This window comes from Phoca vitulina, unplaced genomic scaffold (assembly GCF_004348235.1).
Source record: "Phoca vitulina isolate PV1807 unplaced genomic scaffold, GSC_HSeal_1.0 scaffold11, whole genome shotgun sequence".
Lineage (NCBI taxonomy): Eukaryota > Metazoa > Chordata > Mammalia > Carnivora > Phocidae > Phoca > Phoca vitulina.
In genome coordinates this window covers 23,117,149-23,139,436 of record NW_022589714.1, presented here as the reverse complement: position 1 = coordinate 23,139,436, position 22,288 = coordinate 23,117,149, and the positions used below count along the sequence as shown (strand labels likewise).

General features: G+C 35.2%; 1 protein-coding gene and 1 pseudogene across 1 annotated transcript in view; both read right to left on the bottom strand.

The window, feature by feature from the left end:
- LOC116635771 (protein eyes shut homolog) overlaps window positions 1–16,524 on the bottom strand; it is a 215,453-nt gene extending 198,929 nt beyond the window's left edge. The window contains exons 1-3 of the mRNA XM_032410091.1: window positions 16,512–16,524; window positions 12,153–12,266; window positions 11,584–11,697 (exon numbers count right to left, since the gene is read on the bottom strand). Of these exons, the coding sequence (XP_032265982.1) occupies window positions 11,584–11,697; window positions 12,153–12,266; window positions 16,512–16,524 (241 nt within the window). The remainder of the gene's footprint in view (window positions 1–11,583; window positions 11,698–12,152; window positions 12,267–16,511) is intronic.
- Window positions 10,033–10,161, bottom strand: LOC116635939 (annotated as a pseudogene).
- Window positions 16,525–22,288: the final 5,764 nt, after the last annotated feature.

Here is a 22,288-nt window from a genome sequence, read left to right as displayed (position 1 = left end):
TCATGGTATTTTAAAAATCAATTCCAATGGAATTTTCAAGGAGGTGTGTATGAGCACTAAAGGGATAACTTTTAGGATAAATAATGTTAATTGCTGCAAAGAAAAAACAAACACTTCTAATCTTAGTGGTTTACCACAATAAAAACTTTTGTTTTTTGCTCACTCAGGACAATGGGGATACTTCTGACCCATGGACATTTTTCTACATGAGATTTAGGGACCTATGCTTTTCTATCTTCTGGTTCTCCTTTCCTCTAGTTTTTTAGACACCTCACTTCCAACAAAAATGGAAAAGAATAAAGGGAAAAAAAGACTTATAGGGCATTTTTTATGGACCAGAGTATAAGATTAAAACTACCACTGATTTTCTATTGGTCAGAACTCATTCACATGGTCCCAAATATTTGGAAGATAATTAAACTTATGCCAGAAGCAAAGGAAACAGAGGAACAAGCAGCTAGGTTCTGTTACACAGGGCAAGTTTTCTAGCAGAGAGATGTATAAAAATATGAAGTGAATTAAAATAGTCAAAAACGTATTTTTGATAGTATAGTGTATTCCTAGTACTGTAAGTTTCACTACATGTCATTATTAACAGAAAAAATAATTACATTCATTATTAGGAACATTCATTTTATAACAGTTTAACTTTGTTTTTGCTTTTATGTTTCATTTATGTCTTTGTATGAAATCCATTGAACATTTTAATTTGATTTACAAACCTAAGGCACTGCAATTAACTGAAGAATTCTTTCCTTCATTATAATTAGTGGACTACAATATTTAGTGTATGAAAAGGTAAAAACATTTATGACTACCTAAAATGACTATTTATGTTTTAAGTATAAATTATTTTGAATCAGAAATTATTTATTTGCAATCATTTATTTCTGAATTAAACTTTTTTAAAATTTTAGAATAGTTGTAAATTTACTGAACAGTTACAAAGATAGTTCAGAGGGTGTTGTATACTCTGCAACCAGTTTCCACTATTATTACTATCTGACATTAGTACACTTGTCACAGCAAATTAGCCAATATTGATACACTATTATTAACAAAGTCCATATTTTATTTGGATTTCCTTAGTCTTTTTTTTATAAAGATTTATTTATTTATCTTGAGAGAGTGAGCAGGGGGAGGGGCAAAGGGAGAGGGAGAGGGAGAAAATCTCAAGCCGACTTCCCACTGAGCACGGAGCCTGACATGGGGCTCAATCTCATGACCCTGTGATCATGACCTGAGCCAAAATAAAGAGTTGGATGCTTGACCGATGATCAGCCAGGTGCCCCAGGATTTCCTTAGTCTTAAACTAATGTCTTTTTCTTTTCCAGGATCTAATCCAGGATACCACAAACCATTAGTATTCATGTTTCTTTAGTATTCTTTGGCTTTGAAAATTTCTCAGACTTTCCTTGTGTTTTGTTTTTTGGTTGAAGTATAGTTGGCATACAATATTATATTAGTTTTAGGCATACAACATAGTGATTCAACATTTGTGTATATTATGAAATGCTCACCTTGATAAGTAGAGTAACGATATCTCAGCATAGAGTTACTACAACATTATATGCCCTTGGCCATATACCATATTTATCCATTCATTTATTGATGGATACTTATGATGCTTCCATATCTTAGCTATAGTTAAGTGTGCCTCAATGAACATAGAGGTGCATATATCTCTTTGCATTAGTGTTTTCATTTTCATGGATAAATACCCAGAAGTAGAATTGATGGATCATACGGTAGTTTTATTTTTAACTTTTTGAGGAAATTTCATCCTGTTTTCCATTGAGGCTGTACCAATTTATATTCCCACCAACAATGAATGAAGGCTCACTTTTCTCCTCATCCTTGCCAACACTTGTTATTTCTTACCTGTTTGATATTAGACAATCAGACAGGTGTGAGTGATATCTCATTGTGGCTTTGATTTGCTTTTCCCTGATGATTAGTGATATTGAGCATCTTTCCATGGGTCTTTTGGCCATCTATACGTCTTCTTTGGAAAAGTGTCTGGCTGTTCAGGTCCTTTACCCATTTTTGAACAGCATTTTTTGTTTTCCTGGTGTTGAGCTGAATGAGTACTTTATATATTTTGGATATTAGCTCCTTAGCAGATATATCATTTACAAATATCTACTCCCATTCAGTAGGTTAGGTTGCCTTTTCATTTTGTTGATGAGTTCCTTCAGGAAAACTGACCAGCTACATGCAAAATAATTAAACTGGACCACTTTCTTACACAATATACAAAAGTAAACTCAAAATGAATTACAGACCTAAAAATAAGACCTGAAATGATAAAATTCTTAAAAGAAAAATGTTAAACCCTTAGACATCAGTCTTAGGAATACTTTTTTGGATCTATCTCGTCTGGCAAGGATGACAATAGCAAAAATAAATAATTGTGACTATATTTTATTTTACATTTTTTTATTATGTTATGTTAATCAACATACATTACATCATTAGTTTTTGATGTAGTGTTCCATGATTCATTGTTTGCGCATACCAGTGCTCCATTCAGTACGTGCCCTCTTTAATACCCATCACCAGGCTAACCCATCCCCCCATCCCCCTCCCCTCTAGAACCCTCAGTTTGTTTCCCAGAGTCCATAGTGTCTCATGGTTTGTCTCCCCCTCAGATTCCCCCCCTTCATTTTTCCCTTACTATCTTCTTTTTTTTTTTAACATATAAAGTATTATTTGTTTCAGAGGTACAGGTCTGTGATTCAACAGTCTTACACAATTCACAGTGCTCACCATAGCACATACCCTCCCCAATGTCTATCACCCAGCAACCCCATCCCTCCCACCCCCCACCATTCGAGCAACCCTCAGTTTGTTTCTTGAGTTTAAGAATTCCTCATATCAGTGAGATCATATGATACATGTCTTTCTCTGATTGACTTATTTCGCTCAGCAGAATACCCTCCAGTTCCATCCACGTCATTGCAAATGGCAAGATTTCATTCTTTTTGACGGCTGCATAATATTCCATTGTATATATATGCCACATCTTCTTTATCCATTCATCTGTCAATGGACATCTTGACTCTTTCCATACTTTGGCTATTGTGGACACTGCTGCTATAAACATCAGGGTGCATGTACCCCTTCGGATCCCTACATTTGTATATTTGGGGTAAATACCCAGTAGTGCAATTGCTGGGTCGTATGGTAGCTCTATATTCAACTTTTTGAGGAACCTCCATACTGTTTTCCAGAGAGGCAGCACCAGCTTGCATTCCCACCAACAGTACAGCAGGGTTCCCCTTTCTCCACATCCCCGCCAACATCTGTAGTTTCCTGACTTGTTAATTTTAGCCATTCTGAGCGGTGTAAGGTGGTATCTCATTGAGGTTTTGATTTGGATTTCCTTGATGCCGAGCAATGTTGAATACTTTTTCATGTGTCTGTTGGCCATTTGGAAGTCTTCTTTGGAAAAATGTCTGTTCATATCTTTTGCCCATTTCTTGATTGGATTATTTGTTCTTTGGGTGTTGAGTTTGATAAGTTCTTTATAGATTTTGGATACTAGCCCTTTATCTGATATGTCATTTGCAAATATCTTCTCCCATTCTGTTGGTTGTCTTTTGGTTTTGTTGACTGTTTCTTTTGCTGTGCAAAAGCTTTTTTCTTGATGAAGTCCCAATAGTTCATTTTTGCCCTTGCTTCCCTTGACTTTGGCAATGTTTCTAGGAAGAATTTGCTGCAGCTGAGGTCGAAAAGGTTGCTGCCTGTGTTCTCCTTTAGGATTTTGATGGACTCCTGTCTGACATTTAGGTCTTTCATCCATTTTGAGTCTATTTTTGTGTGTCTTATGGTTTGGGTGCAATTATAAATGGGATCGACTCCTTAATTTCTCTTTCTTCTGTCTTCTTGTTGGTGTATAGGAATGTCACTGATTTCTGGGCATTGATTTTATATCCTGCCACTTCACTGAATTCCTGTATGAGCTCTAGCAGTTTTGGGGTGGAGTCTTTGGGTTTTCCACATAAACTATCATATCATCTGCAAACAGTGAGAGTTTCACTTCTTCTTTGCCGATTTGGATGCCTTTTATTTCTTTTTGGTTGTCTGACTGCTGTGGCTAGGACTTCTAATACTATGTTGAGTAGCAGTGGTGATAGTGGACATCCCTGCCGTGTTCCTGACCTTAGGGGGACAGCTCTCAGTTTTTCCCCATTGAGAATGATATTCGCTGTGGGTTTTTCATAGATGGCTCTATGATATTGAGGTATGTATCCTCTATCCCTATACTCTGAAGAGTTTTGATCAAGAAAGGATGCTGTACTTTGTCAAATGCTTTTTCTGCATCTACTTAGAGGATCATATGACTCTTGTTCTTTCTTTTATCAATGTATTGTATCACATTGATTGATTTGTGGATGTTGAACCAACCTTGCAGCCCAGGGATAAATCCCACTTGGTCGTGGTGAATAATCCTTTAAATGTACCGTTGATCCTATTGGCTAGTATTTTGGTGAGAATTTTTGCATCCATGTTCATCAAGGATATTGGTCTGTAATTCTCCTTTTTGATGGGGTCTTTGTCTGGTTTGGGGAACAAGGTAATGGTGGCCTCATAAAATGAGTTTGGAAGTTTTCCTTCCATTTCTATTTTTTGGAACAGCTTCAGAAGAATAGGTATTAATTCTTCTTTAAATGTTTGGTAGAATTCCCCTGGGAAGCCATCTGGCCCTGGGCTTTTGTTTGTTGGGAGATTTTTGATGACTGCTTCAATTTTCTTAGTGGTTATAGGTCTATTCAGGTTTTCTATTTCTTCCTGGTTCAGTTTTGGTAGTTGATACATCTCTAGGAATGCATCCATTTCTTCCAGATTATCTAATTTGCTGGCATATAGTTGCTCATAATATGTTTTTATAATTGTTTGTATTTCTTTGGTGTTGGTTGTGATCGCTCCTCTTTCATTCATGATTTTATTTATTTGGGTCCTTTCTCTTTTCTTTTTGATATGGTCTGGCCAGAGGTTTATCAATCTTATTAATTCTTTCAAAGAACCAGCTCCGAGTTTCATTGATCTGTTCTACTGTTCTTTTGGTTTCTATTTCATTGATTTCTGCTCTGATCTTTATTATTTCTCTTCTCCTGCTGGGTTTAGGCTTTATTTGCTGTTTTTTCTCTAGCTTCTTTAGGTGTACGGTTAGGTTGTGTATTTGAGACCTTTCCTGTTTCTTGAGAAAGGCTTGTATTGCTATATACTTTCCTCTTAGGACTGCCTTTGCTGCATCCCAAAGATTTTGAACAATTGTGTTTTCATTTTCATTGGTTTCCATGAATTTTTTTAATTCTTCTTTAAATTCCTGGTTGACCCATTCATTCTTTAGTAGGATGCTCTTTAGCCTCCATGTATTTGAGTTCTTTCCGACTTTCCTCTTGTGATTGAGATCTAGTTTCAAAGCATTGTGGTCTGAAAATATGCAGGGAATGATCCCAATCTTTTGGTACCGGTTGAGACCTGATTTGTGACCTAGGATGTGATCTATTCTGGAGAATGTTCCATGGGCACTAGAGAAGAATGTGTATTCCATTGCTTTGGGATGGAATGTTCTGAATATGTCTGAGAAGTCCATTTGGTCCAGTGTGTCATTTAAAGTCTTTATTTCCTTGTTGATCTTTTGCTTAGACGATCTGTCCATTTCAGTGAGGGGGGTGTTAAAGTCCCCCACTATTATTGTGTTGTTGTTGATGTGTTTCTTTGCTTTTGTTAATAATTGCCTTATATAATTGGCTGCTCCCATGTTAGGGGCATAGATATTTAGAATTGTTAGATCTTCTTGTTGGATAGACCCTTTAAGTAGGATATAGTGTCCTTCCTCATCTCTTATTACAGTCTTTGGTTTAAAATCTAATTTGTCTGATATAAGGATTGCCACCCCAGCTTTCTTTTGGTGTCCATTAGCATGGTAAATTGTTTTCCACTCCTTGCTTTCAATCTGGGGGTGTCTTTGGGTCTAAATTGAGTCTCTTGCAGACAGCATATTGATGGGTCTTGTTTTTTTATCCAATCTGATAGCCTGTGTCTTTTGATTGGGGCATTCAGCCCATTTACATTCAGGGTAACTATTGAAAGATAGGAATTCAGTGCCATTGTATTGCCTGTAAGGTGACTGTTACTGTATATTGTCTGTGTTCCTTTCTGGTCTATGTTACTTTTAGGCTCTCTCTTTGCTTAGAGAGCCTTTCAATATTTCTTGTAGGGCTGGTTTCGTGTTTGCAAATTCCTTTAGTTTTTGTTTTCCTGGAAATTTATATCTCTCCTTCTGTTTTCAATGACAGCCTAGCTGGATATAGTATTCTTGGCTGCATATTTTTCTCATTTAGTGCTCTGAATATATCATGCCAGTCCTTTCTGGTCTGCCAGGTCTCTGTGGATAGGTCTGTTGCCAATCTAATGTTTCTACCATTGTAGGTTATAGATCTCTTCTCCCGAGCTGCTTTCAGGATTTTCTCTTTGTCTCTGAGACTCTTAAGTTTTACTATTAGATGTCGGGGTGTTGACCTATTTTTATTGATTTTGAGGGGGCTTCTCTGTGCCTCCTGGAATTTGATGCCTGTTTCCTTCCCCAAATTAGGGAAGTTCTCTGCTATAATTTGCTCCAATATACCTTCTGCCCCTCTCTCTTCTTCTTCTGGGATCCCGATTATTCAAATATTGTTTTGTCTTATGGTATCACTTATCTCTTGAATTCTGCCCTTGTGATCCAGTAGTTGTTTATCTCTCTTTTTCTCAGCTTCTTTATTTTCCATCATTTGGTCTTCTATATCACTAGTTCTCCCTTCTGCCCCATTTATCCTAGCAGTTAGAGCCTCCATTTTTTATTACACCTCATTAATAGCCTTTTTGATTTCAGCTTGGTTAGATTTTAGTTCTTTTATTTCTCCAGAAAGTGCTTCTCTAATATATTCCATGCTTTTTTCAAGCCCAGCTAGTATCTTTAAAATCGTCATTCTGAACTCCAGTTCAGACATCTTACTAATGTCCATATTGATTAGGTCCCTGGCAGTCGGTACTGCCTCTTGTTCTTTTTTTGAGGTGATTTTTTTCTGTCTTGTCATTTTGTCCAGGGGATAATAGATGAATGAGAGAACAAAATGCTAACAGGGTAACAACAACCCCAGAAAAATATACACTAAACAAATCAGATGAGACCTGAACCTGGGGGAAAAGAAAGGGAAAGGAAGAAAAAAGAAAAAAAAAAAAAAGAAAAAGAAAAAGATAAAAAAAAATAATCAAATGTGATCAGGCTGGTGCATAGATCAGTGTCACACACTAGATTTTGGGTGTATTTTGGTCTGTTAGAAGGAAGTGCCTCCCAAAATTTTAAAGAAAGAAAAAGTTATATATGTATAAAAGTAAGGGTTAGGGGCGCCTGGGTGGCTCAGTCGTTAAGCGTCTGCCTTCGGCTCAGGTCATGATCCCAGGGTCCTGGGATCGAGTCCCACATCGGGCTCCCTGCTCGGCGGGAAGCCTGCTTCTCCCTCTCCCACTCCCCCTGCTTGTGTTCCCTCTCTCGCTGTGTCTCTCTCTGTCAAATAAATAAATAAAATCTTTAAAAAAAATAAAAATAAAAAAATAAGGGTTGATATGATGAAGGGATGGAATATGACTGTAAAGATGAAAATTATAAAAGATTTTATAAGAGGAATTTATAAGTTGGTTGAAAAAAGAAAGAAGAGGAATAAAAAAAAAAAAGGGGGAGAGAATGTGATCAGGCAGGAGACTAGAGCAAAGCCATACACTAGAGATTTAGGGTATATTTTGGTCTGTTAGAAGAAACTGTATACCAAAATTTTAAAGAGTGAACAACTTAAATATATACCAAAAATATGGTTAAATACTATGGAGGGATAGAATATGACTCTAAAAATGAAAAATAAAAATTTTTTTAAAAAGGATTGGTAAGATGTTGGTTGAGAAGGGGAAAAAGAATAACTCAAAAAAGAAAAAAAAGAAAATTTAAAAAATTAACTTTGCGAGAGTAAAGAATCAGGGGGGAAAAAAGCCATGAATTCTATTTGCAGTATTCCTTAGTGCTGGTGTTCTGCCATTCTCATTGATCGGCAAACTTGGTCTTGGCTGGATGTTCTTGCTGATCTTCTGGGGGAGGGGCCTGTTGCTGTGGTTCTCAAATATCTTTGCCGGAGGCGGAATTGCCCTGCCCTTGCCAGGGGTCGGGCTAAGTAATCTGCTCAGGTTTGCTCTCCATAGCAGTTTTCTGTACAGCTTTGGAGGACAAGAGTGAAAATGGCGGCCTCCCAATCTCTGCCCCGGAGGCACCGAGAACCCGGGGCCCCACTCCTCAGTGAGCCCCCAGAGAAAAGCAGTCAATCACTCCCGTCTTCCCGGTCTCTGGCTGTACTCCGTGCTCACCCGGCCTGTTACTGAGCATTTCTGTCTCTGGCACATCACCGCATTTGGAGTCTCCAAACCCAGCAGATCACTGTGGTGCACTCCCGTGCCGCTCCTCCGGGGGGAGGAAGGGGAGTCTCCCCGGATCTGCCACTTGTTGGTTCCCTGCTAGAAGAGCAGTGGCCTGACTGTGCCGTGGATCACGGTTTATGGCAACCCCGAGCTGAGAGCCCACTCCTCTGCTCCGTCTCTGCAGCTGGCTTCCCCGCTCTGATACCTGGGAGCTTTGCCACACTCAGGCACCCATGGTCTTTCTGTGACCCCGAGGGTCCTGAGACCACACTGTCCCAGTGAGTGTTCTACTTCCCGCTTAGCCACCGGAGCAACATCCCTCAGTGGAGCAGACTTCTAAAAGTTCTGAAATTGTGCTCCGCTGCTCTATCACTTGCAAGTAGCGGCTGATGGAGGCCCCCTCCCCCACCCCCCGCTGTCTATCTTCCCGTATATCGCCTCGGATTCATTTCTCTGCACGTCCTACTTTCCAGAAAGTGGTCGCTTTTCTGTTCAGAGAGTTGCTGCTATTCTTTTCTTTGATCTCCTGTTGAGTTTGTAGGTGTTCAGAATCATTTGATACCTATCTAGCTGAATTCCTGGGACCAGATGAAATTTAGGTCTCTTACTCCTCCACCATCTTGCTCCTCCCCCTCAAATCATTTGTTTCTGATCTGACCCACGCTGGATTTGACTTTCCAGAGGATTAAGGAGGTTAAGAAGGGCATTGTCTTCAGAGCCTTTTGGAATGCCGAGTACCAGTCTTCCTGTGGTGAAGTGAGCAATTGTGACTCTATTAAACTAAAAATCTTTTGCACACTTTCCTTGTTTTTGATAACCTTGATAGTTTTAAGGAGTACTAGTCAGGTATTTTGTAGAATTGGGATTTGTATGATGATTTTATCATGATTAGACTGGGGTAATGTGTTTTTAAGAAAAAAAATCACTAAGATTTTTTTGACACTAAGTGTCATCCCCATTACTTCATGTCAAATGTCTATGCTATTAATATGATTTAGCAATACTGATGTTAACTTTGATCATTTGACTTAGGTAGTGTTTGTCAGATTTCTCCACTGTAAAGTTACTCTTCCCCAACCCCCATTTCCATGCTGTGCACTTTGGAAGATAGTCACTAGGTGCAAAGTTAAGATGTGAGAAGTTATGTTCTATCTCCTTGAGTGTAAAGTATCTACATAAATTATTTGGAATTATTCTGTATAAAAGATGTGTCTATTATTCCCACTCATTTATTTATCAATCATTTATTTTTCTCTGTATGGACTCATGAATATTTATTTTATATTTTGGATAATAATTCATTATTCATTTATTTTCTTGCTCAAATTATTTTAGCTTTGGCAGTTGGTTCATGTGTCTCTTTGACATCCTTTCATGGTTTTGTTTTTTGAGTATCTCATTGCTTTCTGGCATTACAAGCTCTCCACACTCATTTGTATATTCTGCGTTTTAGTCCTAGAATCAGCTAGATCTCTAAAGAGATCTGGATCCTTTTATTGGAGAATGGTATGAGAAACTAAGATGTAGGTACTGGTCAAACTTGTTATTTTTAAAATGAAATCTAATATTTTTTTTTAAATTACTGGGATTGCTTAGATAATTCTCTATGTACCTTTAAAAGATGTATAATTAGGAAAAGTTTTCAATTAGCAATAATCGCACCTCGGATAAACCTCATTGGCTATGATACTGCCACTGTATAATTAAATATGTACTAAGTCCTACCTAATGAAACATTAGAAAATAGTGCCTATTTCATGGTTTTTACATATATTTGTTAGAAAATCATTTAAAATTACAATTAAACACTTGATGATTATTAATATCTGGCAGGCAATGTAGTATTTCTATGACTTATTTCATTAAATCTATATTCAAATCAATGAGGTAAGTATATTCTTATCTCCATTTAACAGATAAGAGAACTATAACTTAGTGAGTTTATACAGATATAAAATATTTGAAATTTGTCAACAGTCATATTTTTTTCATTAATAATTACAGGAAGATCTAAGGAAATTAGGTACAACATTTAAAAAACATCTAAATTGATTGCATTTAGTTGAACATTGCGATGGTTAATTTTATGTGTCAACCTGACCTGACCACAGGGTGCCCAGATTAAATGTTACTTCCAGGCGTGTCTGTGAAGGTGTTTCCTGATGATATTAGCATTTGGATCAGTAGACTCAATAAAGTATATTGCCTTTCCCAAACTGGGCAGGCATCAGCTAAACTGTTGAGGGCCTGAGTAGCACAAAAACTAAAGAAATGGAGGACTTGCTCCTTTTCTGCCTACCTGCTGAGCTGGGATGTTGGTTTTCTCCTGTTCTTGGACTGGGATTTATACCATCCACTCCCCTCATTCTCATGCCTTTGGATTCTAGACTAGAATTACACCACTGGCTCCCTGGGTCTCTGGCTTGCAGATAGCATATCATGAAACTTCTCAGCCTCCGTAATTGTGTGAGCCAATTCCTCAAAATGAATTGCCATAATACATAGATAGATATATAGATATATCTCCCATTGGTTCTGTTTCTCTGGAGAACCCTGGTTAATTTAGTTTTCAAATTCTATAGCTTAAAAAAAGATAATAAAGTCCAAAGAAGTATCCAATGATTTATTTCTTATGTACTAGTGTGCACAATAATTTACAAATAATAATTACTTAGTAGAAAGAAAGAAAGAAAGAAAGAAAGAAAGAAAGAAAGAAAGAAAGAAAGAAATAAAGAAAGAAAGAAGAAAGAAAGAAAGAAAGAAAAGAAAGAAAGAAAGAAAAAGAATCTGACAATTTCATGAGAAATTGAAAGAATAGGAAAAAATATTTAAAATACAACACAATAGACTGGTAATAAATTCCTTACTTTTCATTTTATCATTTGGTTGTATCTGTGGCCTTTCCAATAGAAAAATAAGAAACTCATCTGTTTTAGTGGATGTATGAACCAAGTTCACTTCACTCTAGTTTCTGCCTAAGGGATAATTGGTTGGTCACTTACAAGCTGAATTTAAGAAAATGAAGGACTAATAATGTTGTTGGAAGACTGAAATGAGTTCAGATAAGAGACAGAAATGCTTTTTAAAGTTAATTATGTTTGCTTTTCCTTTTCCCTTGGTGTTCATTACCTTTAAATGGAGCCACACAATGGTAGAAGTAATTACCAGGTTGGTCAATGCAGGTAGCTCCATTCTTGCATGGATGTGAAGCACACAAATCTGTATTTATTTCATATCTTGAAACTTTGAAAAAACAATAAAAAGATTTTATGTTTTAATAAGGTAACCAAGTGCCAGGTTATAGTTCTTAAATTTGCCCAAATCTTTTAATCCATTTGGGGTGATATTTGAAACTAAACTCCTCAGATAAAAATGCCACATATATTAGTGTCAGAATCCATTCATTTCACCTTACTACAAACTGCAACAAGTTCTCTTGGAATTACTAAATGCAGACTAATCTCCTCTGAATTGGTAAGCATTCAAAGTCTGCTTAGATGTGAAATAATTTATCTTCTGCTTTGGATTCTAGAGACAGAATAGATGTTTCAAGTTACTGGGATACAAATCAAATGTTAATCTAAGAAAATATAAAAGGAACAAAAAGGAAATAGTAGTGAATCAATAGCATCCTGATGTATGTCCCCCAGGGCTAAATGTTTTTTTTTTACAAGGCACATTTGTCAAATGTTACTTACCAATAAAGCCAGGGGGACACAAGCATTTGTATTTATCCATGAACTCTCTAGTTGTAGTGTTATGGAGGCAGGGTGATGAGTCACATTTCTTTTTATTAATTTCAAAAAGCAGGTCTATATGGAAAGAAAATAAATCAGAAATATTCATTAACTATATAATTTTAACATTTTCTTTTTTTCTTCTTCTTTTTTTAAAGTAATCTATATGCCCAAAGTGGGACTCAAACTCACAACCCCGGGATCAAGAGTTGCATGTTCTATGGACTGAGCCAGCCAGGCACCCCTTAACATTTTCTTTTAACTAGTTCTGCAGTGCAGATTTCCCATGAATGCTCCACTTAGAACTGTGTTTCTAAAGCCGACTTTCATAGTATGTCATTTGGATTGTTTGTTAATTTGCAAAGAAAATTTAAAATTTAAAAACATAGCCTAAACTGACACTGAATTGATTCTTAAGATTTTGAAAGCTATTTTTTTCTTTTTGGCCAATTTTGAATAAGAATAGAAAAGTTGGCATTGACACATAACACATGGTATTTGCAAATTAGATGAATGGAAATCTTTCTAATATTCTTAAATATTTTTCTCTAAAATCGTGAAATGAATCTGGGCTGGAGAGAAATTAATGCAATAGATATCTAAATAGGAAAGAACATACCTACCTCAATAGAAAATCTATTTGTATTATTATGATCACTAACAAAATATTAAGTGAAAATATGACATTAGAACATCAAGGTAAACTGAGGAAAATGTGAAAATTAAAAATAATAATATGAGTGAATAAATACTTTGTTTAAACCTTAAAATTACTTTTTTGGTAATTTTCCTTATGAATCAACTTTGTGAGAAAAAATGGCACACTTAAAAACCTTGGTTTGTTCTTTATAGCTGGGGATATGCCAAAATTCACTTCTTCAAAAGACCTTGTTTTTTGCTCTGTGTCATACAATTTTAAGAAATTATCCTGAATTTTTGTTAAGTAGTACATTAAATTTTGATAAGTGGCCACACAGTATCTGAAGATGATCATTCTTAAGGTTAACCACATAAAACCAGTTTCTCAGATTTAATAAGAAAAAAAAACAGCTGTTCCATTCATGGTTTTCAAGACAAATATGACTTTCTTATTGCCTAAAGATTATGCAGTGCTTTATTCTTGAATCAATCATTCACACAGAAATAGAATTAGGGACAGTTTTGAGAAGATAGATCTTGGACAACATTTTGGCTTATAATGATGGCAGCCTGATAGTATTTGCTTGCATATAAAGTATTGAGAGTCTTAGTACTTTTTCCAATCTTGGAAAACAAAGGTCTATTATTAGAGTTTCCTCCTAAAGTAAAAAACTATAAATATTTAAAAACTTAAACAGCTCTTTACCAAAATAAATGATATATATTAACAAGGGCTACTATAAGAGTTACCACGGTAACAGAATGGAATATGGTATAAATAGAAATATTACAAGTTGTAAATATAAGTGTAATGCAGGTGCCTGGGGGGCACAGTTAGTTAAGCACCAGACTCTTGGTTTTGGCTCAGGTTGTGATCTTAGGGTCCTGAGATCGAGCCCCATGGCAGCCACCCCCGTGCTCAGCATGGAGTCTGCCTAAGCTTCTCTCTCCCAATCTCTCTCTGCCCCTCCCCCACTCACATGTGCACTCTCTCAAATAAATCTTAAAAAAATAATAAATATAAGTGTAATGGACTTATAGTTGATAAACCTAAAAAAAAACTGGTTTATTTACAAAAGCAAAATATTCATTCAACACTAAATATATCTGTTTCTGTGATTATGTGAAGATATAGTAAAATAATCAAACCAGATGTTATATATTCAAATGTTCTCCTGGAAAAAGAAATTAATGTGAATGTCTACCAGATGAATTGTATCTTCTAAAAATAAGGAGTTACTTCCACCTCAAATTAACCTTCAGGTATCATACTTTTGGTTAGCATGTGTGCCTACCTTGAAATCCATTCTGACACAGGCAGTTAAGGTGCTGTAAAGATCAACATAAGTGCCCCCAATTGCACAGGCATCACTTAGGTACTCATCTACCTCAATCTCACAGTTATTATTTCGAAACAAGCAAAGGATTCACTTCATTATAAATGTGTCACTGATACAACTTGCAGCTAAGTCTAAGATCATGTTCAGAATATATGAGATTTTCAACTTGTCTGCAAAAATCAACACTTTGCCTCATGCTATCAACTAGGTATTTATTCTTTCTGTTATTGTTCAATGTGACTACAACTGTGGCTTTATTCTCATCTTAGTGAACCTAGGAGAATTCAAAATTTACATTATTTCCTTAAAATTAAACACATACATGACCATTTATATATGATTGCCTCATGTTAACCAAATTGACTTTCTCTGATGCCTTTTCTTCAAAAACAGTCTGTTATATATATATATTTGAATCCTTTCTGCAGTTCTTTAAAAACAAATCAAAAACACAAATGAAAACCTTCTCAGCTCCCTGTTTTTTTAAGTTACTGTTGGCTTGCAAATTGGCCCATGTACATGGAGGGCAAGGAGAGACAATAGAAAGAGGTAGACCACTCCAGATTGGTAGGTGGTAAGTTTAATAATAAGGGAACTTTCCCACAAGGCTTGTCTTGGGCTGCCACAAGAACAGTAGATTTCTACATCTACCTTCCAGAATCTTAACTTTATTTATAGTCTATAACTTGGTTCAGTCATGTATTCAATACAGATAATCTCAACAACACCTTCCTCTTTCAAGGTTATATCCTTAAAACAGCTCCCAGTGTGACAGTAGTGGGTGGCATATATATCCTAGGGACAGAGGAGTGGGTAAGGTGCCTCCAAATGCCCCTGTATAACATGAGGGTCAACAAGCAGTCACATCCTCTCAATAATCTCCTTCAGCAATTACTGTAAACTAAATTTATTCACTATGCAATGGAAAAAAGAGTCTCTTCAATAAATGGTGCTTGGGAAAATTGGACAGCTATATACAGAAGAATGAAACTCGACCATTCTCTAACACCATACACAAAGATAAACTCAAAATGGATGAAAGACCTCAATGTGAGACAGGAATCCATCAAAATCCTAGAGGAGAACATAGGCAGTAACCCCTTCGACATCGGCCAAGATACATCTCCAAAGACTAGTGAAACAAAAGCAAAAATGAACTTTTGGGACTTCATCAAGATAAAAAGCTTCTGCACAGCAAAGGAAACAGTCAATAAAACAAAGAGGCAACCCACAGAATGGGAGAAGGTATTTACAAATGACACTACAGATAAAGGGCTGGTACCCAAGATCTATAAAGAACTTCTCAAACTCAACACCAAAAAAACAAATAATCAAGTCAAAAAATGGGCAGAAGACTTGAACAGACACTTCTCCAAAGAAGACATAAAAATGGCTAACAGACACATGAAAAGATGTTCATCATCATTAGCCATCAGGGAAATTCAAATCAAAACCACATTGGGATACCACCTTACACAGTTAGCATGGCAAAAATGGACAGGGCAAGAAACAACAAATGTTGGAGAGGTTGTGGAGAAAGGGGAACCCTCTTACACTGTTGGTGGGAATGCAAGTTGGTACAGCTACTTTGGAAAACAATGGGGAGGTGCCTCAAAAAATTAAAAATAGAGCTACCCTTTGACCCAGCAATTGCACTACTGGGTATTTACCCCAAAGACACAGATGTAGTGAAAAGAAGGGCCATATGCACCTCAATGTTCAGAGCAGCAATGTCCACAATAGCCAAACTGTGGAAAGAGCCAAGATGCCCTTCAACAGATGAATGGATAAAGAAGATGTGGTCCATATATACAATGGAATATTACTCAGCCATCAGAAAGGATGAATACCCAACTTTTACATCAACATGGATGGGACTGGAGGAGATTATGCTAAGTGAAGCAGAGAAAGTCCATTATCATATGGTTTCTCTTATTTGTGTAACATAAGGAATAGCATGGAGGACATTAGGAGAAGGAAGGGAAAAATGAAGGGGGGAAATTGGAGGGGGAGACGAACCATGAGAGACAATGGACTCTGAGAAACAGACTGAGGGTTTTGGAGGGGAGGGGAGTGGGAGGATGGGTTGGCCCGGTGGTGGGTATTAAGGAGGGCACATATTGCATGGAGCACTGGGTGTTATACGAAAACAATGAATCATGGATCACTACATCAAAAACTAATGATGTACTGTATGGTGACTAACATAACATAATAAAATTAAATTAAATTAAAAAAATAAAGTAATTCACAAATTAGACAATTTCTAAGTAAAAAAGATACGATTTTTTGCAAAATTATTTAAGGAAAGAACATGTTGTGGAATTTGTCTCTTACTTACTTGCACTATTCATCCTCTGAACTCCCTTTTGCATATGGATAATTAACTACTTACTAATTCTTTAATAAAAGTTAGAGACTATCTCTCATAAAAGAAGATGAAAATGCAAGTTACCCCTTTCCCGGTCTCAGGTACCCCAAAATGTGGGTATGCAACCAAAAGTTGACTAATATATCATGGACCCACCACAGACTTTGAAAGTAAGCTGGTGCAGGGATGGAGAACTCATTTGTTTTGCAGGTGGCAACATCAGGACAACCATTCCAATTTTCGAGGGCCCTACTGACAACACTTCCTCAGTGTTACCTAGGGTCAATGCCATCCATCCCTACTGACATTGTGATAATATATGATGTTTCCTTATCTGCTGTCTAGACTCTGTCGTTTATGCCAATTTTCCAGATTTGATTCTAGAAGCTCCTACAGGTCCTACATGTAATGTTCTTTTAATAAACTCTAAATAATTTTCTTGTTAAACCACCCTGAATATATCTCTAATACCCACAGTGAATAACTCCATTACTAGTACGTACAACAATTTTTTTGCCATTATTATTAAATATTTATATTTCAATTTTACAGATAAAGCAATAGGGGGAAAAAAACTAAAAAGTTTTCAGATATTTGTAGTAAATTATCATTAATGTTAACAAATCATTAATGCTAATCTATATTTCATTTCTTCTATTTTCAGGAGCAAAGAAGGTCATAACCACCAGCCCTTGAAGCTAGGGATATTGGTTTATACTTTCTTTTGCTGTATTTGCCTGGTTTTGCATCCTGGGTAATAGTGATCTCACTGAATTTCTTAGAAAGTTTTCAATCTTCTTCTCCTTATAGAAAGAACTGTAAAGAGGACACAGAGAAAAGGGAAATCTTGTGTACTGTTGGTGGGACTATAAATTGGTGCAACATTGCAGAAAACAGTATGGAGTTTCCTCAAAAATTAAAAAAACCAAAACATATTGTTCAGTAATTCTATTACTATTTACCTAAAGAAAATGAAAATGCTAATTCCAAGAGATATATGCACCCCTATGTTTATTGCAGCATTATTTATAATAGCCAAGATATGGAAGTGTCCATTGATAGATAAGTAAATACAGACATGGTATCTCTCTCTCTCTTTCTATTATCTATCTATAATGAAATATTACTCAGCCATAAAAATGATGAGATATTGTCATTTGGAACTACAAGAATGGACCTAGAGGGTATTATGCTAAGGGAAATAAGTCAGACAGAAAAAAAAAAATACTTTTATTTCCCCAAATATCATTTATATGTGGAATTAAAAAAAAACAAACAAATGAATAAACAAACAAACAAAAAAACAGAAACAGACTCATAAATACAGAGACAAAGTGGTGGTTGCCAGAGGGGAGGGAGACAGGGGATGAAATAGGTAAAGGGGATTAAAAGGTACAAACTTCCAGTTATAAAATAAAGAAGTCACAAAGATGAAAAGTACAGTATAGGGAACATAGTCAATAATATTGTAATAATTTTGTATGGTGACAGATGGTAACTATGCTTATCATGATGAGCACTGCACAATGTACAGAACTGTCAAATCTCTATGTGGTACACCTGAAACTAATATAACACTATATGTCAACTATAATTCAATAATGAATATTAAAAAAAGAAAGAGTTGTGTATAGTTGACATTACTAATTGCTTAAATATTTGACAGAATTTACTGGTGCAACCATCCGACCCAATGTTTTTCTTCAGGGTTAATTATTCAATTATAACTCAATTTTTTACTGGTTATTTGTTCATTTTTTTTTAAGTTTCTAATTAAGTTTTGTATTTTTGTGCCCTTCTAGGAATTTTTATATTCCTTCTATTTTTTGTAATTTGTTGGCATGAAGTTGTTCATAATAATTCCTATGACCTTTTAAAATTTCTGTATTGTTACAATGATGCCCCCTCTTCCATTCCTGGTACTGATAAAGTGTGTGTGTCTCTCTCTTTTCTTAGTCTAACTGAAGATTTATCAATTTTGTAATATTTTCAAAAAAACAGATTTTTGTGTGGCTGATTCCCCCTATTGTTTTCTGTTTTCTATTTTATCAATTTCTAATTCAATCTTTGTTTTCCTCTTTAGTTTACTTTGGATTTAATTGCTTTTCTTTTTCAAGCTTCTTGAGGTGCAAGCTTAGATTACTTTCTTTAGGTACTTTTTTCTAATATAAGCATTGAAAGCCATAAACTTCTATCCAAGCACTTCTTTAGCATACAGTTTGATTTTCTGTATTCATTTCCATTCCATTCAAAAAAATTTTTCAAATATCTCCTGTCATATTTCTTTGTGTTATTTATATGTACTTTAATTTCCCAAATGTCTTTCTGGGGTTGAGTTTTAATTAATTCCATTGTGGTCTTTTTAAACCTAATATATTGTCCATGTGGAGAATGTTCTATATGTGTTTAAAAGAATACATTTTCTGCCATTCTGCTGTAGATAGGTGGAGTTTTCCATAAATGCCAGTTGGACCTGTTGGTTGATGTTAACTCTTCTGTGTATTTACTGATTTTTCATCTAGTTGTTCTATTATTTATTGTGATGAGATTATTGAAATATCCAACTATACTTATTAATTAATGTATTTCTCTTTTGAACAGTTTCATTTTTGGTTAGTGCATATTGGAGTTTTGTTGATGGGTATGTATATATTTATAGTTGTTACATCTTTCTGATGTATTGATCCTTTTGCCATCATGAAATTTTGCTATTTGTCTCTTGTAATATTTCTTGTCTTAAACTTTATTTTGTTTAATATTAATAAAGCTCCTCCAGCTCTCCTATATCTACTCTTCATATGAGATCTTTTAAATATCATTTAAGTTTTAGCCTATTTGAGTCTTTGAATATGAGCACATAATTTAATGTTGCTTCTTTTATCCAGTCTGACACTTAGTCTTGTGATTAGAGTGGGCTCCAATGTTAGTTTTAGCAGACAAAAATCTTCAAAGCAGCTGTTATAAGTATGTTCAAAGAATTAAAGAAAACTGTATTTAAAAATTAAATTAAAATATGATGAAAACGACACAGCAAGTATGAAATTCCAATAGAGAAGAACTATAAAAGACATAATTAAAAATAAATTCTACACCTGAAAATTCAAATAACTGAAATGAAAAGTTTTCTAACTGGGCTTAATAGGAGATATTAGATGACTGAAGAAAGTCTCAGAATTCTAAGATAGATTAATAGAAATTACATATGATAGCCAGAATTCACTAGCACCCACTGAAGCACTAAATAATCCCATAAAAGTTAAATTTGCTACCAAATCATTGGCCTTTGTTGCATAACATGAAGTTGGGTTTTAATCATATTTCTAGGTCCTCACTTCTATCCCCATTAACATATATTGCTCTTTCTCTGTCTCCATCTATCCTATTGGATTTTCCCAAGGATTAACTATTTATCCTATTTTTCCTTTCTGTGCCCTTTGATTTCAGGGCTTTTTGTATACTCCTATAAACATGTTCCCTACATCCTTAAGCCTGATTCTCACTTTTGACTCAATTCCTAGTACCTGTTTCACACCTAACTCTGGTCATATTGTTATTTCAAATTACACACCTCAAGACACTAGATCTTTCTCCAATTAAAATGATATCAGTGATAAAATAATTCATATCTTCAGTAATGGTTTACTGAATAGTTTACTGAATTCTCTTTAGGGTTCCTTTTGGATTAATTATTCTATGTCTGCTAATTAGGAGATGAATGTATATTGGTAAATACAACACATACTAGTAAATTTTATTTGCAGAGAAAACTTCTTTATGTGCAAATCTATTTACTGCAATTGTTTTGCATGTTATTGTCATGTTTTGCATTATAGCCCTTATCAGGAGTCATATCTATAATTTAAAATAGTTTAGCAAAGTAACAGGAGCATGAGTCTTATTTAAAGGCAAATGAGACATGAATTGTTATTTAGGAGCCTAATATATGTATGAATAAAAGATCTACATCTAGGGGGCGCCTGGGTGGCTCAGTTGGTTAAGCGACTGCCTTCGGCTCAGGTCATGATCCTGGAGTCCCGGGATCGAGTCCCGCATCGGGCTCCCTGCTCGGCAGGGAGTCTGCTTCTCCCTCTGACCCTCCCCCCTCTCATGTGCTCTCTCTGTCTCATTCTCTCTCTCTCAAATAAATAAATAAAATCTTTAAAAAAATAAAAATAAAAAAAAAAAAAAAAAAAAAAAAAAAAAAAAAAAAAAAAAAAAAAAAGATCTACATCTAGTTTCATTACTTCAAAATCTCAGAACATCAAGGATAAAAAGAAAACTTGAAATGTTTCTAGAAAAAAATTACTTGGAGTAATGAAATAATAAAACAATCCTCTCTCAAACATTCTCGAGAAGTTACTTTAAGATGTGCTTCTAGTGATTGGGCGCCAAGTGGCTTAGTTAAGCATCCCACTCTTGATTTCGCTCAGGTCATTCATGATCTCAGGGTGATGGGATCCAGCTGTGTTGGGCTCTGAACTCAGCAAGGAGTCTGCTCCTCTCCTTCCTCTCCCTCTGCCCCCCTGAATACTCTCTCCCTCTCTCCCTCTCTCTCTCTCTCTAAAATAAATAAATTTTTTTAAAAAATGATATGCTCCAAGGAAAAAAGAGAAATGGTATATGAAACTATTTGTTTAATTCAGGAATACAGTGACAAGTTATCCTATGATAATGGTTGGGAAACATCATTGTCTAAATTAGTGAATGCTGAAGAAACTCTTTTTTCAAGGATAGTTTTGTGGATTCATTCTACATATAGAGTGGACATAAAGCTGTATAGTACATGTAAAACGTAAATAAGAAGAAACTAATTCTTTAAATATAAATAAAGAAGTCAATGAGAAATTTGAGCAGAAATTTAAAATTATATAAAAAATGCGATGGTCTAAATCAACTAAACTTGACCTGAGCTGAACAACTGATTCAGCGTAAAATAAAATAAACTATTAGATCTCAAAGCTAGAAATACTGTTCTTCAAATGGACTTGGATTGCAACATAGGAAACTTCAGAAAACAAATGTAATTCTAACATCACTTCCTCAGTGAAGAGTATTTACATATTCATAATAATATAAATGTGATTTGTTTTCAACTTTTAAAAACTTTTAAACAAAGCACAGCTGACATTATAATGTATTCAAACAATGATAATGTAAACACAAAAAGAAGTGATAGAATTTGGTAGGTGGAAAGGGTTAATTGGGAAAGAGAATAATAAGAGCACTAATATCCTTAATTTTAATAAAAGTCAAGATGGGTTATCTGAATTTGATTAGAAATAAAAGCTTAAATTTATTAACACTGAACATAAGAACTAAAAATAATAACATCTATTGAGAAAAAGTTGGAAAGAAAAGGTGGTTCAGGGAATTAATGAGAAGATTCATCTTTCACATGGAGAACCAATAACTAACATCTATAATAAATTCACAAAATTCAAAAGAGCAAATAAAATTTTTGAATGAGCAAATAAGGCATAACAGAATAAAATAAGGAACTATTTAAAAATTTTTGTCTCTATTTAGCAGACTTGAAAGTAGAGAATCCGTTGTTTTATATTGGAAGTTGTTTTGATTTTATTTACCACATTTAATGCTCAATTTGTTTTTTGCTTGTTTTTAAATATTGTAACAATTTCCATAACATTTTGTGAATATATCTCCTCTCTCATGAAATACTTGAGTTTAAATGGATAAATATACGAAAGGTTAGTGTGAAACTCATAAAAATGACTAGTTCTGTGACT